Raw genomic sequence first — 17,355 nt, 5'->3', positions numbered from 1 at the left:
TATACACACACACACATATATATACACACACACACACACACAATCAATTTCAATCAATTTTTTTATATAGCGCCAAATCACAACAAAAAGTTGCCCCATGGCACTTTATATTGTAAGGCAAGGCCATACAATAATTATGTAAAACCCCAACGGTCAAAACGACCCCCTGTGAGCAAGCACTTGGCTACAGTGGGAAGGAAAAACTCCCTTTAACAGGAAGAAACCTCCAGCAGACCCAGGCTCAGGGAGGGGCAGTCTTCTGCTGGGACTGGTTGGGGCTGAGGAGAAACCAGGAAAAAGACATGCTGTGGAGGGAGCAGAGATCGATCACTAATGATTTAAATGCAGAGTGGTGCATACAGAGCAAAAGAGAAAGAACAGTGCATCATGGGAACCCCCCAGCAGTCTACGTCTATAGCAGCATAACTAAGGGATGGTTCAGGGTCACCTGATCCAGCCCTAACTATAAGCTTTAGCAAAAAGGAAAGTTTTAAGCCTAATCTTAAAAGTAGAGAGGGTGTCTGTCTCCTGATCTGAATTGGGAGCTGGTTCCACAGGAGAGGAGCCTGAAAGCTGAAGGCTCTGCCTCCCATTCTACTCTTACAAACCCTAGGAACTACAAGTAAGCCTGCAGTCTGAGAGCGAAGCGCTCTATTGGGTGATATGGTACTACGAGGTCCCTAAGATAAGATGGGACCTGATTATTCAAAACCTTATAAGTAAGAAGAAGAATTTTAAATTCTATTCTAGAATTAACAGGAAGCAATGAAGAGAGGCCAATATGGGTGAGATATGCTCTCTCCTTCTAGTCCCCGTCAGTACTCTAGCTGCAGCATTTGAATTAACTGAAGGCTTTTTAGGGAACTTTTAGGACAACCTGATAATAAGAATTACAATAGTCCAGCCTAGAGGAAATAAATGCATGAATTAGTTTTTTCAGCATCACTCTGAGACAAGACCTTTCTGATTTTAGAGATATTGCGTAAATGCAAAAAGCAGTCCTACATATTTGTTTTAATATGCGCTTTGAATGACATATCCTGATCAAAATGACTCCAAGATTTCTCACAGTATTACTAGAGATCAGGGTAATGGCCATCCAGAGTAAGGATCTGGTTAGACACCATGTTTCTAAGATTTGTGGGGCCAAGTACAATAACTTCAGTTTTATCTGAGTTTAAAGCAGGAAATTAGAGGTCATCCATGTCTTATGTCTGTAAGACAATCCTGCAGTTTAGCTAATTGGTGTGTGTCCTCTGGCTTCATGGATAGATAAAGCTGGGTATCATCTGCGTAACAATGAAAATGTAAGCAATACCGTCTAATAATACTGCCTAAGGGAAGCATGTATAAAGTGAATAAAATTGGTCCTAGCACAGAACCTTGTGGAACTCCATAATTAACTCTAGTCTGTGAAGAAGATTCCCCATTACATGAACAAATTGTAATCTATTAGACAAATATGATTCAAACCACCGCAGCGCAGTGCCTTTAATACCTATGGCATGCTCTAATCTCTGTAATAAAATTTTATGGTCAACAGTATCAAAAGCAGCACTGAGGTCTAACAGAACAAGCACAGAGATGAGTCCACTGTCCGAGGCCATAAGAAGATCATTTGTAACCTTCACTAATGCTGTTTCTGTACTATGATGATTCTAAAACCTGACAAACTCTTCAAATAGACCATTCCTCTGCAGATGATCAGTTAGCTGTTTTACAACTACCCTTTCAAGAATTTTTGAGAGAAAAGGAAGGTTGGAGATTGGCCTATAATTAGCTAAGATAGCTGGGTCAAGTGATGGCTTTTTAAGTAATGGTTTAATTACTGCCACCTTAAAAGCCTGTGGTACATAGCCAACTAACAAAGATAGATTGATCATATTTAAGATCGAAGCATTAAATAATGGTAGGGCTTCCTTGAGCAGCCTGGTAGGAATGGGGTCTAATAAACATGTTGATGGTTGGATGAAGTAACTAATGAAAATAACTCAGACAGAACAATCGGAGGAGAAAGAGTCTAACCAAATACCGGCATCACTGAAAGCAGCCAAAGATAACGATACGTCTTTGGGATGGTTATGAGTAATTTTTTCTCTAATAGTTAAATTTTGTTAGCAAAGAAAGTCATGAAGTCATTACTAGTTAAAGTTAATGGAATACTCAGCTCAATAGAGCTCTGACTCTGTCAGCCTGGCTACAGTGCTGAAAAGAAACCTGGGGTTGTTCTTATTTTCTTCAATTAGTGATGAGTAGAAAGATGTCCTAGCGTTACGGAGGGCTTTTTTTATAGAGCAACAGACTCTTTTTCCAGGCTAAGTGAAGATCTTCTAAATTAGTGAGACGCCATTTCCTCTCCAACCTACGGGTTATCTGCTTTAAGCTACGAGTTTGTGAGTTATACCACGGAGTCAGACACTTCTGATTTAAAGCTCTCTTTTTCAGAGGAGCTACAGCATCCAAAGTTGTCTTCAATGAGGATGTAAAACTATTGACAAGATACTCTATCTCCCTTACAGAGTTTAGGTAGCTACTCTGCACTGTGTTGGTATATGGCATTAGAGAACATAAAGAAGGAATCATATCCTTAAACCTAGTTACAGCGCTTTCTGAAAGACTTCTAGTGTAATGAAACTTATTCCCCACTGCTGGGTAGTCCATCAGAGTAATGTTATTAAGAAATGATCGGACAGAAGGGGAGTTTTCAGGGAATACTGTTAAGTCTTCTATTTCCATACCATAAGTCAGAACAAGATCTAAGATATGATTAAAGTGGTGGGTGGACTCATTTACTTTTTGAGCAAAGCCAATAGAGTCTAATAATAGATTAAATGCAGTGTTGAGGCTGTCATTCTCAGCATCTGTGTGGATGTTAAAATCGCCCACTATAATTATCTTATCTGAGCTAAGCACTAAGTCAGACAAAAGGTCTGAAAATTCACAGAGAAACTCACAGTAACAACCAGGTGGACGATAGATAATAACAAATAAAACTGATTTTTGGGACTTCCAATTTGGATGGACAAGACTAAGAGACAAGCTTTCAAATGAATTAAAGCTCTGTCTGGGTTTTTGATTAATTAATAAGATGGAATGGAAGATTGCTGCTAATCCTCCGCCCCGGCCCGTGCTACGAGCATTCTGACAGTTAGTGTGACTCGGGGGTGTTGACTCATTTAAACTAACATATTCATCCTGCTGTAACCAGGTTTCTGTTAGGCAGAATAAATCAATATGTTGATCAATTATTATATCATTTACCAACAGGGACTTAGAAGAGAGAGACCTAATGTTTAATAGACCACATTTAACGTTTTAGTCTGTGGTGCAGTTGAAGGTGCTATATTATTTTTTCTTTTGAATTTTTATGCTTAAATAGATTTTTGCTGGTTATTGGCATTTTTGGAGCAGGCACCGTCTCTACGGGGATGGGGTAATGAGGGGATGGCAGGGGGAGAGAAGCTGCAGAGAGGTGTGTAAGACTACAACTCTGCTTCCTGGTCCCAACCCTGGATAGTCACGGTTTGGAGGATTTAAGAAAATTGGCCAGATTTCTAGAAATGAGAGCTGCTCCATCCAAAGTGGGATGGATGCCGTCTCTCCTAACAAGACCAGGTTTTCCCCAGAAGCTTTGCCAATTATCTATGAAGCCCACCTCATTTTTTGGACACCACTCAGACAGCCAGCAAATCAAGGAGAACATGCGGCTAAACATGTCACTCCCGGTCCGATTGGGGAGGGGCCCAGAGAAAACTACAGAGTCCGACATTGTTTTTGCAAAGTTACACACCGATTTAATGTTAATTTTAGTGACCTCCGATTGGCGTAACCGGGTGTCATTACTGCCGACGTGAATTACAATCTTACCAAATTTACGCTTAGCCTTAGCCAGCAGTTTCAAATTTCCTTCAATGTCGCCTGCTCTGGCCCCCGGAAGACAATTGACTATGGTTGCTGGTGTCGCTAACTTCACATTTCTCAAAACAGAGTCGCCAATAACCAGAGTTTGATCCTCGGCGGGTGTGTCGTCGAGTGGGGAAAAACGGTTAGAGATGTGAACGGGTTGGCGGTGTACATGGGGCTTCTGTTTAGGGCTACGCTTCCTCCTCACAGTCACCCAGTCAGCCTGCTTTCCCGGCTGCTCGGGATCTGCCAGGGGGGAACTAACAGTGGCTAAGCTACCTTGGTCCGCACCGACTACAGGGGCCTGGCTAGCTGTAGAATTTTCCACGGTGCGGAGCCGAGTCTCCAATTCGCCCAGCCTGGCCTCCAAAGCTACGAATAAGCTACATTTATACAAGTACCGTTACTGCTAAAGGAGGCCGAGGAATAACTAAACATTTCACACCCAGAGCAGAAAAGTGCGGGAGAGACAGGAGAAGCCGCCATGCTAAATCGGCTAAGAGCTAGTAGCTACGCTAAGCTAGCGGATTCCTAAAAACACGCAAAGTGAATAATGTGTAAATAATTTAGAGGTGATTCAGCAGGAGTGCTTTAGTTAAGGCACGTAAAGATTACACTGGGAAACAAATCGTAATCTAGATAACTAGATCAATCTAACTGCGCAGATTAAACAGCTAACAGATACAGAAAAACACCGCTGTGCTCCGGAACAGGAAGTGATACAATACCGCAGTGAGAGCCAACCACCAGTAGAGGCACACACACACACATATATATGTGTGTGTGTGTGTGTATATAAACACTTTACTTTTAAATTAGTACATTGATGAGAATACGAGGTCTGTCAGAAAAATTCCCGACCTTTTTATGTTTTTCAAAAACTTTATGGATTTGAATCACGTGTGATTGCATCAGCCAAGCTTGAACCTTCGTGCGCATGTGTGAGTTTTGTCCCGCCTTGGCGCATCCACCACGACAACGCTCCAGCACATTCCTCCAACTTAATTCAGACTTTTTTGTCTAAAAACCAAACTCCTGTGGTTCCACAGGCTCCATACTCTTCTGACATGGCCCCTTGCGACTTCTGGCTGTTCCCAAAAATTAAAAGTCCATTAAAAGGAACACGTTTTTAGACGAGGGAGGACATCATGGCTGCAATGACGGCGGAGCTGCACTCCATCCCGAAAGAGGCTTTTTTGGAATGCTTCCAACAGCGGCAACACCGCTGGGAGAAGTGTGTGGAGTCCCAAGGAGACTACTTCGAGGGTGATTAGGTTTCCAACCCTCCACGTAAGCCAGTTTTTTTCCCCCGGCCAAAGGTCAGATACTTTTCTAACAGACCTCGTATAAGATAAAATTTTTAGTTAGAAAAATGCTGCTTTTGAAAGGGACTTATTTTTCCCTTCAATTACACAAATTCAAAGGCATCAATAATGACAGTTGTGCAATATTGCACACATTCTCATGTCAGTTATTTCTGAATAATGTGATGATGAATGGTCTTCTGTGCATGCTTAGTAATCATAGCTCAAGAATAAAATGTTTTATGGCAGTGGAAATCTCAAACCTTACATCTACAAGTGTTTTGGCTTAAAAAGTTAACAGTTTAACTATGAAAGGGTATGGTAAGCTTGGATGGTTATGCATTCCAAGACTATTCAAATATACACACACAATGACAACACAGGCAATTTAAAGTGTTTCAAATTGGTTTTCTTTGTGCACCGACAAGTTGGCGCGTGTGTCTGAGGTATTCAGCCTGTGGTATGCTTTACCAAGAGGGAAAAAAATGCACCCCCTGCAAAAATGTAAGACAGGACAATTTGTAATTATTGCGATTATACACTGAAACATTCTGTAAAATGAGGGAACCATAATGAAGACGCAAAGTGATCGTCCACAGCCAAATACCTCCAGAAGGTAAGACAGGTGCTGAGAAGCTAGCTCACTGATAGGAATGAGATCTGAGCCATCAATACATAGACCCTACCAGTCATCACATAACCAGCAGGAATAATAAACTGGCCACAGAGGAGAAAGAATGTCAAGACACAAAAACTTCTCACAATGTAGGGAGTCTTACACCCAACGTCCAGCACCCTGAAGCTCTATGAGCAATGGAGAGAGGCAGGGTGAGGATCAATGAGTGTCAGAGCCACAATCCAGGGTGAGATGAGGAGCATCATGAATACATCAGGACCCAAGTTGCAGGCTGTGCAAATGTGCCCCAGACACACCAGCACATTAGCAGGATACAAGAAACAAGCTGGGACAGTGTACACTGAAAGACCCAATCACGTGTTGGGAATAGTGTACAGAATCAAAAGTCCCCAAGTCGTGATGGGAGACTTGGTCATTCTCAGCCACCAAAAGCGGTTGAGAATGACAGGGCTAAGGTCTTGTGGGACTTCAAATTCCAGACAGCCAAGCAGATGCTGGCTAACCAACCACACATAGCGGCAGCTGACAAGGAAAAGAAGACAGCAGTTGTGATTGATGTGGCAATCCAAGTCAACAATATCATCACACAGAAGGAGCACAATAAAGTCAAGACGTACCAGGAGTTGAAGGAAGAGGAGCAGATGTGGAAGGTAAAGTCCAAAGTGGTCCCAGATGTAACTGGAGCATTAGGATGAAAAGCATAGGGTGGGAAGGTGAGCACCAGTCGTGACACCGTGGCTAATCACAAGCGGATTAGCCGCGGATTTGTACTTTCAAATTAATCAGAATTTGAAAGTACAAAAGTACAAAGTTCTTTTGAAAGTACAAAAGTACAAAGTTCTTTTGGGGGGTCATGTTCATGTTCAGAACCTACAGTATTATGGTTGTGAACCCTGAAACAGAACATTCTGTGACTTCTGAAGTATAATTATGGCTAAACATGCGCTTAACTAATGTTGCTGGTAACACTTACTGGTTCCCTCAAGTTCGGCAGCCTTTTTCCGCTTTGCATATGCCCGGAGATGATTAGACAAGCTAACTCCACTATGAAAGGTGGCATTGCAATGGATGCACACCTTTCTGTTGAATCCATCTTTCTCTGTTAAAGAGACAGAAAACACACACACACACACACACACACACACACACACACACACACACACACACACACACACACACACACAATTACTTTCAAAATTCAACTCAGTAATGCCAACAGGTGCATCTAACAGAACTTTACAAATCAGTGTATGTTTCATTTACATTTTTTTTTAATTAAGCAATTTCTAATTGCATCTAAATGAGTAGTATACCACTTTCTTCCTGACGTTGTGTGGACAGGTTTCACTACTTTCATGCAGTATTACAGGAAAACTGAGTATTCTAACACTGTTGTCACACACCTTTATCTTAACTGCATTTGCTAATGGTAACTGCTTACATAATCGCATATGCCAGTGGTAACTGTAGTTAGTGTTTTTTGTTAATACAGCTCATCTGTACTCAAACACACCACATCAATTTAACAAACAGTGGAACACAGCACATTTGGAAACAGTAATGTTTAGGTAAATGCACATAATGCTTTTACAGGTCCTTTAAAAAGGACAAAATTCCTAAAATCAGTTTCCCATCTGATATCAGTCAGTATGCGGCTGTATGATATTTGCTATGAATGTATGCATTTAATACATGTTATATACATGCTTATGTATTTTGTAACTGCTGCATTGTTTGTGTGAGTAATGTACTTACCGGATACCGTGTGTGGCAGTGAAGATGCAACTCTCGATCCTGTACTTTGCTCATTATCTGAGCTAACTGTTGATGCGCTTTGAGGAGAACCCTTTTGTTTGGTATCCTCTTGACACTTTCTCTTCTTTAAAATTCCTATTAAGGCACTTGTGCCTGCAAGTGGACTTTTGACCTCCAATGTGTCTAGCTCCTTTTGTTCAGATTCGATCTCTGCAAAGGAAAATGTAGCCACCAGAGGGCTGGCATCCCCACACACGTTTGGAATATCGTTATTGTTGTGGATTCCAGCGGGAAGTGATGATAGACAATCAGCACTGGACAGCTTTGGTGAAGGACCATAATGGAAATGGTTACGTTTCTTCCCCAGAATTTGAAGTGCCCTTTGGACCTCTTTCTTGTCACGCATCAACTCCCGTAGTAAACATAATGGAGACTTGGTCTTTGTGGAACTGGTTCTACCAAGCCGTTTCAGGTGGCCTCGTATATGGTTGGATTGACCAGTCCTATTGTCAAAAGAGTCCCCACATAAAGGACAGGAGTGTACGCCTTTCACAGCCTCAGTTTCTGACTCCATATGTAAAGCTATCAAATTCAAAACAGAATATCAGAAACATATATTAGAACAAATATTGTCAAGTACAGCGACTGACAGAAGCGTAAGAACACGAAAAGTACCTTTTCTTAATCGCCGGATTGCTGACATCCTCCGACGTATTCGTGGCCTCCTATCTTGACAAGCCACCTGCTCAGGAGGGACTACATGACGGGCATTGTAGCTCAGTCCAATTCTGTGGAGATGCCCCCGCACATGATTGGATAAACCAACACCTGATTCAAAGACTGCAGGACAGTATGGACAGCTCTTGTGGTCAGATTCTACAGACAACAAATCTTCTGTGAATGACTCTCTCAGTGGTACTGGGTTAGTTTCCAGAGTCTCCTGAAACACCTCTGTTTCTATACATTCTTCTTTAATAACAGGCTCATCTGGAGCATTTCCTTCCATCTTAATTTTTTCAAACAGCCTCTTAGATGCTTGAAGAGCCCCCCTTATTGACATTCTTCTGCTATAAGTATAAATAATGCTTTGCTTTTCTTGCTTGGTATCTTTGTCAAAAAGATTGGTGTTTGTTTCCTTAAGCTGAATAGTACTGTTGTCATTGTCATCTTCCTCTTCTTGCTCATTTATTCTCTTCTGATTTGGCAAGGGCTTTGGTAAGATGAAGCAGGCGTCCTGGTCAGAGGTGTTGTGATATGGCGTAGACATTTTTCTTTTAGAGGGTGACTTTTTAACAATGGACTGATCCATATTCACCTTTGGTACACTGCTGCTGTTGAGATCTTTGTTAGCTAAATTAGTTTCACTTTCAGAACGTGAATGTGCACTGGACACAGAGGGAAAGTTAGGTCCAGTTGGGGCTAAAGAGTCATCTTTAACCGTGGTAGATAATGTTCCTGGCAGCTGATCAGTGCCAGATGTGCTGTCATTTTTACTTTCGTTCTGTTCTGTAGCTTTCTTATGTCTTTGTCGGGACAGGAGAACATTAATAGATTTATCAAGTTTGGATCCCGTCAGCTGAGACTTGAAGCCTCGCTGAATCTTGCTATTTTTGAACAGGTCTGATATGTCGTTGGGCTCAGCGGGTGCATAAGATCGATCAGAAGATATCTGATTCTTTATTGAAATTTTAGATGTAAGCTCTGCGTCTTCTGTGGGAGTTTCTTCAGAGGGTTGTGAGTTTTTTTCCCATTGCTGCGCAGCTTCATATTCCTCATATGTTTGCTGATGGCGGCGCATGAGGTGCTTCCTGAAGACATTTTTACTAAACACTCTATAGGAACAAATGTTGCAGGTGTAGATTTCTGTGTTGTCGCTGAGACTTGGCTTTCTGACAGGTATCAGGGTGTGCTCCATAATGTTGTGTTTCCTAAGATCGTTTTGACAAAAAGTCACAAAACTACATTTGTCACATTTAAACTTCCTCTTGTCTTTCTGGTGCGTCTTTGCATGTTGAACAAATGTGTTTGGGCAGTTTGTACTAAATGGGCACTGAGGACAGAACAGCTTTGCATCTTTCTTCATCACGTCGTTCCTGACTTTGAGCTTGCCGCCGAGTCTAGCTCGTTTTTCTTTGTGAACAGCCATGTGCTGAATAAGCAAAGTGCTTTGTACGAAAGACTGTCCACACTCTCGACATACAAAAGGCTTTGGTGACATATTTGTATGGCTCACATGAGACTTCATATGACGGCGCAAGTGATGCTCTTTTCTGAAAACAAGCTTGCATTTTGAGCAAGGGTAGCGCAGTGGCTTTTCCTCCAAATGGGAATTTAGTGTGAGCTTCACCTTCACTGGAGAAAGTGGATGGCCGTTACTGTCATCGTGAGAATTATTTGCAGGTGAATTGTACAGAACTTGCTTAATGGCCTTAGCAGCTCCATTCGGACGCTGCAACACCTTCCCTGGTGGTGATGATGGTGACTTGGAGTACTCAATTGACTTTTTAAGTTTTCTAATAGGAATGGCATCTGCTTGACCTTCTGCATCCGACAGCTCGTCAGATGAATTGTGGCTCAGATCAGGGTAAAGGTCTTCAGAAGGATCCACCATGACAACCATGTCCATTTTACGCTTCCTTCTCCTTTGGCTGCTGGGAAGGGGGGATTCATCTTTTGATTCCTCTTCAGGGGAATTACCAGGATTTTCCCACAGAAAGTTCATAAACTCTTTCTGTGGGTCCCAATGTAGGTCACTGGCATTGTCAAAATTATCCAATGAGTTCTCAGGGGATTCTGTATCAAAGCCCCATATCCCTGCTGTGTCAATGTCCTGTACAGTTTTTAAAGGGGTGATGCTCTTTTCCTCTTCTTTCTCTATAGCAGTGGTATTGAGAACATGAGCCTGTGTAGCCTGCTGCGACAAAGGTCCATTTCCAAGCCCAACTGAAGATAACATACCTGTGTTTGTTAGAACATCTAGAACACTGCTTTGTTTTAGAGACGATGTGCTAAAAGAAGTGCAAGAGGCAGACTCATGTGCTGTCTTCACTGAGTCATGAAGGAGTGTTAATGCATTAATGTCATGATCTGGATCTTGGTCGACATCATCAACACCCATCAGACATGATTTTTCAGCTGCCATGACCTGCAAAGAAAAGCAAATTCTTCTTAGACATTACTCTAAAATTTACCATTGCAATAGGTCAAATATTTGATTTAAAACATGTTTTTCCTCAAATTTAGGCACAGTGCTGTCTGGCTGTGCCTAAAAAAACAAAAACAAAAAATAAGACTGGTATGTGCAGAGTTGCAGCAATAAAATTTGACTTATTTGCAACAGGGTCCTCTCAAACCCTTAAAGAAATACAACAGGGTCCTCTCAAACCCGTCGCTGGGTGCTTGGACCCAAATGAGGAGTTGTTCAAGTTAAAATAAAGTCTGAGATCATGCGGTGGTGGTGCTGTGTTTTGCTGCATCCACAACACCACAGAACCGCCTCGGGTCCTGGATGGAAATTACCCAGGTAAACAACAGGTCCACTCCCACCTCTCTAAAATAACCATCTATCTGCCTAAACCAGGTGAAATGTGGACATCCCCTTGGCCCTCTCTACCGAGTGGAGTTCTCAACACTCAGGCACCTGTATGCTCAATCACAGTAATTAAACATGTCCATGAAGTCAAAGTTCAGTCAATAAGACACTTGCACAGGTAGAAGCCTCGCCCCTATTGTGCACAATTTCAAAGCATTCACAATCACTAAAATAGTCAATTTTACATTTTAGTAATTACTCTGTCCCAATTACAACATTAAAAGCAATCACATAGTCAATAAGGACATAAATAAATGTTGAAATGGCTGAATTAAAATAATTATTTCATCTAGAGGTTTATGCCACATTGATAAATCCTAATAAACAGACCCACTGCAGTCACTGTTACATCATTTCCTGTTGAGCTTATAATAAATATTTGTATGTATTTATGGTGTCTTTTTTCTGGTTGAAATAGCATGAAAAGTAATGTGTACATTTTTAAGTCTGGTAATTTTTAAATCTACCAGACTTAAAAATGTACACATTACTTTTCATACTATTTTATTTGTCTAAAAATAAATGTCCAAGGTTCATTATCATGTTAATCAAGAAATTATCTCATCTGAAACAACAGACAAGTTCTGGTTTTAATTTACAGATGAACAAAGATTTCTAAAGAATCATTAAAAAAAAAAAAAAAAACTATATTAACTGCAAGTTTTCTAATGTAAGAAACTAACTTCAAAATGTACAGTAATCAGAAATGAATAGTGTTGGGTATCAAGAACCGGCTGTTTTCGAGTATAGTTAACAAATGATTTGATCCACCAATATCAATAGCCTTTTTGCTTAACGATTCCCTTATCAGTCCTTCCAGAGCGGCCGTTGTTTTTTGAGGGTGTTTGTCGGGAAAATGATCATTCCTCTACATTGGTTACAGACCCTGCAGCGGCTCTGTAATCAACTGTTTCTGCAGCACGACACCACTTTGAAGCGTGAACCAATGAAGCAATGCTTCGATCTACTGGCTCATGGTTCTATGATTCACTGCTATTCAGAAACGGCAAGTCCGCTTTTTAACCCCTCTCAAAGCCATTAAAATATCATGAGTCACTGTTGTGTGGATTAAAGTCACTAACTGGGACTCATGTCTTGTTGCAGTCAAGAAGCGAGAACTGTCTTCCGTTCCGTTGGCACAGCTCCAAACGCTGCACGGCTCTCTGCCGAGACAGAGTCCAGTCGGAATTAAGAACTTCAAAACGAATCGCCGCTTTGAATAAAATGACACCGCTTACAAATGCTATAATACAGACAAGAAACTACAATCAACTAAAACGTTTTTTTTTTCCTCCCAAAATGAGATGTGCTGCGTTCTGTACAAATTATATCCTGACGTGCAGCGCAGCCAGCTGCAAGAGCTCAGCTCAGATGTATGGAAAGACATTCATGCCAATAATGTCTAAAAAGAAATGCTTTTGACAATAACTACAGATTTTATTTATTTCTATTTATGTCCAGAGATCAAGGATCCACCACGTAGAGTTTATTATGTCCAGAGTTTAAGGATCCAGTAAACAATTTCATATTTATTTACTTTAAGACTCAATAAAATGTTGTTCAATTTCAATTCAATTTAATCGGCTTATGAAGCGCCGAATCACAACAAAAGCCGTCTCAAGGAGCCTCACATAGAACAGTTCAACATAAAAAATTAAAATAAATAATAAAAATGAAAAAAATTCAAATACATAATTAAAGACAGAAGTAAAAGAATAAAACAGATAAAAAAAACCTATTCATAAGAAAGAGAATAAAAATAGGCTTTAAGTCTTGACTTAAAAATGTCCATGGACTAAGTGCCTCATGGTCGCAGGAAAACCGTTCCACAGAGCAGGTGCACAATAAGAAAAAGCTCTTTGACCCTCTGACAAATAAAACCTGTAAAGCCTACTTTTATTACACAACAAATTCACAAGAGGTATCGATAGATAAAATCTTATCGATACCCATCCCTAGAAATTAATATTGAGGTAAAAAAAAATGTAAGGATTTTCTTCAGAAAACTGAAGTGCATAAATTACCAGTTCTGATGCTCCTCTGGCACACATTTCTGCACTGTCGTCTTCCGTGTTTTGGCCTGATGCCTCGTTTCTATTGGAAGTGCGAACCTATGTCACAGCGCGCAGTGGTAAAAATTGTATTGGGCTGAACTTTGATTGAGGTGGCCTGACAACAAGCAGCAGCGTGCACTCCCAGTGGAGCATTGCTCTAGCTCATTTTTTGCCGCATTGCATCATTAGCATGATGCTTCTCATCAAAAGTATTGGATTTGCGTGACGTGTTTAAGGCCTGAACGCGTTTGGTGTGTAAAGGCCTTAACACCTCTGTCCAATGACCTCATGACTTCAAAGGTCTTCCAGGCACCTCTCGATCTCAAAGGTCGAGGATCCAGAGACACATACATCACTGCCGATAAGTGAATGTCTCTCCAGGAGTTCAACTCCTTCACCACATACAAATACAGTTCTGATGGCTGAGTCCAGGAAGTCCTTAAAAGTTTGAATCTTATTCTGGATCCAGGACATTCTCAAACCCAGACACTCTGAATCCTCATTCAGCTTCTCAAGTGCTACAATTAGAGCATCCATCGACTTTGCAAAGATCACAGCATCAACCACACAGTCTAGGTCAGTAAACCTATCCCCACCAAAAGCACCCAAGTCACTGGTTTACACAACCCCACCCAACACCCAGTCCACGCAAGCACTGAACAGTGTAGGAGGCAGATCACATATCTCATGAACACCAGTTTTCACTTTGAGAAACTCTGAGTCTCTGCCTCTACTAGACACAGCACTCACAGTATCTGGGTATAGGCTGGCTATGATGACCAATAGCTTCTTGGGGATCCCACGAATTCTTAGGATGTTCTCAGAGAGCAGTCTGATTAACTGGCTCAAACGCCCTATTGTATATACAGAGGCATGCACATTTTGGAGTCAACTACTGATTAAAACAAATGCCACAAGTGTGCAGTCCTGTTGATTTCTGAATTAAACTGTTGAATTCAATTCAATTTATTTATAAAGCGCCAAATCACAACAAAGCTCCCTCAAGGCACTTCACACGGTAAGGTCTAAACTTACCAACCCTCCTAAGCAAACACACAGTGAAAGTGATAAAGAAAACTCTGTCGCATTTTTGAGGAAGAAACCTCAGCAGACCAAACTAGAGGGGTGAACCATGCTTAGGCCATTCTAACGAATAACAGAGCAAGAAAAACAAAACAACTACACAAGTCAGTGAAAGCCCTTTCAGCTGCTCCCTTGTTTTCACTTGGGGTTGCCACAGCAGATTAGAGATGGATCTACATGTTGTCCCAACAAAGTCCAAGTCCTCAAAGTTGTCCAGTGATGATGGTCTGTGTTGCTGATTCATAACATCTGTTAACTTCATAAACATGTGCCATTACATACATTTAAATAAAAAAAAATTATTTAGTACTTTTGGTTGAGAAAACTATTTAAAACAGTAGAAATTCATACATGTCATGCAAAATTTGGATTCAGATCAGGAGGCATTTTGGATTTAAAACAGGCCAGCGATTCTGCTTCCGGTATGCCTGAGTAAAGACCGCGTCTAAGTTGCACTCCGATTAAGAATTTGGAAACAGCCTACAATATCGATTTAACTGTGAACAAAAAGAAAAGAACCTACAAGTATGACTACTAGACAACGAACGAGCAAGAAAGACTCTAAAACAGGGAAAAGTGAAGACACAAAGATGACGCAAAAGCAGCTAACGCTAGATGCTAGCCTAACACAAGCCGAAGCCGGGGCAGAAAACCTGTTGCTCATGGAGCTCCGTAAATTCTGAGAGGAGTCTGGATACACTCAACGAGATATTAAGGAGTCTCAAACGCGCATGGAGATGTCAATAGGAGAAATCAACAAAAGAATCGATACACTGGAAAAAAATAATCGACGTTGCGTAAACCAGGGTAAACAACAATGAAGATCGAGGCATACGACAGGAAAAAGTGCTAGCATACCTGCTTAAAAAAGATGCTAAGCTAACAGCAAAACAAGATGACCTGGAGAACAGAATGCGCAGAAACAACATAACACTTCACGAGATAAGAGAAGATTCAGAAGGAAAAGAGATGATACCGTTCATCACTCACTTTCTCAAGTCGACACTAAAGTTACCTGAAGACACTGATATTCGTATCGAGCGAGTGCACAGGTCTACAGTGTCCAAGCCAAAGCCGACGGCACCACCGAAGTCCATTATAGTTTAGTTTGTGGATTTCAATGTGAAATAGGCAGTGCTGCGACAGGCCTGGGAGCAACAGAATGTTGATTCAATGGGAAAAAGGTCTTTTTTGACCAAGAATTTTCTCCAGAGGTGCAAAGGAAAGGAAACAAGTGCGTGAGGTGATAAAAAAACTCAAGGAGTGTAAAAATAAAGGCACAATCACCATACCCAGCCCAACTGAAGCTATTCCTGGAGACTGGTATCAAAATCTTTCCTTCCCTCCTGGACGCCCAAACCTACTCTGAAAGAGCTGGGGATTACGGTAGAGGTTTATGAGAGGGATCTTCTAGAGAGAGAACTGTTTCAGGATGGCTGGCAAACCCGGGGCTGGCAGAAAAAGTCTGGACAAATGCTGAACACAGAGGACATTAGAGCCATCATAAAACCTGTGACGTACTCTGAGGAGGTCTAAAATGAAGGCAAGACTTCTACATCCCCTTGAACTATTGAAATTATAGGAGTTACAAATTCTCTCTCTCTCTCTCTCTCTCTCTCTCTCATGGGGTTTGGAATGGTGCTGAGGCACCCACAAGGGGACATGCAGCGTATGGTAGACCTATTCTTACTTCATAATGACAATGCTGAAGATAGTAAGTTATAATATAAATGGTTTAAACCACATCATAAAGAGGAAGTAGATCTTGGCTCAAAGAGATTAAATTGTTCAATCGCGTTACTACAAGAAACTGATTTACAACAAACTGATTTAAATCACGAAGAACATGCAAAACTGAAAAGGGAGTGGGTGGGACAGGTATTTAGTGCTTCATATGAAAATTACAAAAAAATGGGTGTTGTTATACTATGCCACAAATCTCTATGCATGGTTTCAGAAAAAATAATGAGGGATAAAAATGGATGCTGGATAATTATTATTGGTTCAATTGGAGGAATAACTTTAACAATTATGAACATATATGCCCCAAACAAGGACAACCCAATTTTTTTTTCGGCAAATAGCTCAAATTCTAGCAATGAACTCAAAAGGACCAATAATACTAGGAGGAGACTTTAATTGTGTTTAAACCACTACATAGATACATTTCCATTAGAACAAAAATACCAACTATCTAAAGTTAAGGCATTGAACAATATGTTGGAAGAATTGGGATTAGTTGACATATGGCGGGTAAAAAATCCAAAGGTCAGCGATTATACCTACTTTTCAAATGTTCATAAAAGTCATTCAATAATTGACTTTCTGTGTGTCTCTAAACAAATAGCTCATATAATAAAAGATTGCCATATTGAACCACAAACCTCTTTCAGACCACGGACCAGTTTAATGTCCTTAAACGTGGATCAAGACAAACCTTTAAAATTATGGAGACTAAATGTGTCACTTTTAAATAATCCAGAGGCAGTTCAATATATAAAAGAGGAGTTGAATTATTTTCTGGAGACTAATGATAATGAGGCAACTTCACCTTCAACTCTATGGGACACAGCAAAAGCAGTCTTGAGGGGTAAAATGATCTCATTCTCCTCTAAACTTAAGAAGGAGCGTGAGAGGAACCAAATAAGATTAGAAGAACAGATTAAAATACTAGAAATGGAACATAAAAGAACAAATAAGGATATGGTTTTACAAGAATAAAAAAAAATATAGACAAAATTTGAATGACTTACACAAGGTGGAGGGGGCTTTACGCTTTTCTAATCAGAAATATTATGAACAAGGAAATAAAGCAAGCAGATTACTCGCATTTCAATTAAGAAAAGCACAGGCTAGTCGAATTGTTCAAAAGGACCATGCCCCAAATCAAAAAAAAAATAACATATATTTCACCAAGGGAGATAGCAAATGCATTTTCTGAATATTGTAAAGAATTGTATGATTCTACAGCTATCCCCAATAAATCAAAAAAAATTTAACAATTTCTACAGCGAATTAATCTCACTA

The 17,355-nt window shown here is 40.6% G+C and overlaps 1 protein-coding gene across 1 annotated transcript in view; it reads right to left on the bottom strand.

Moving 5' to 3' along the window:
- The window catches only part of znf644a (zinc finger protein 644a), a 90,409-nt gene that overhangs the window by 25,739 nt on the left and 47,315 nt on the right, over window positions 1–17,355 (bottom strand). The window contains exons 2-7 of the mRNA XM_034182729.1: window positions 8,275–10,744; window positions 7,600–8,181; window positions 6,812–6,943; window positions 3,844–3,862; window positions 2,304–2,330; window positions 215–224 (exon numbers count right to left, since the gene is read on the bottom strand). Coding sequence (XP_034038620.1) covers window positions 215–224; window positions 2,304–2,330; window positions 3,844–3,862; window positions 6,812–6,943; window positions 7,600–8,181; window positions 8,275–10,741 — 3,237 coding nt within the window. The 5' untranslated portion in view covers window positions 10,742–10,744. The remainder of the gene's footprint in view (window positions 1–214; window positions 225–2,303; window positions 2,331–3,843; window positions 3,863–6,811; window positions 6,944–7,599; window positions 8,182–8,274; window positions 10,745–17,355) is intronic.

This window comes from Thalassophryne amazonica, chromosome 12 (assembly GCF_902500255.1).
Source record: "Thalassophryne amazonica chromosome 12, fThaAma1.1, whole genome shotgun sequence".
In the NCBI taxonomy this organism is placed as follows: Eukaryota; Metazoa; Chordata; class Actinopteri; order Batrachoidiformes; family Batrachoididae; genus Thalassophryne; species Thalassophryne amazonica.
This window is presented reverse-complemented; position numbering and strand designations above follow the sequence as displayed.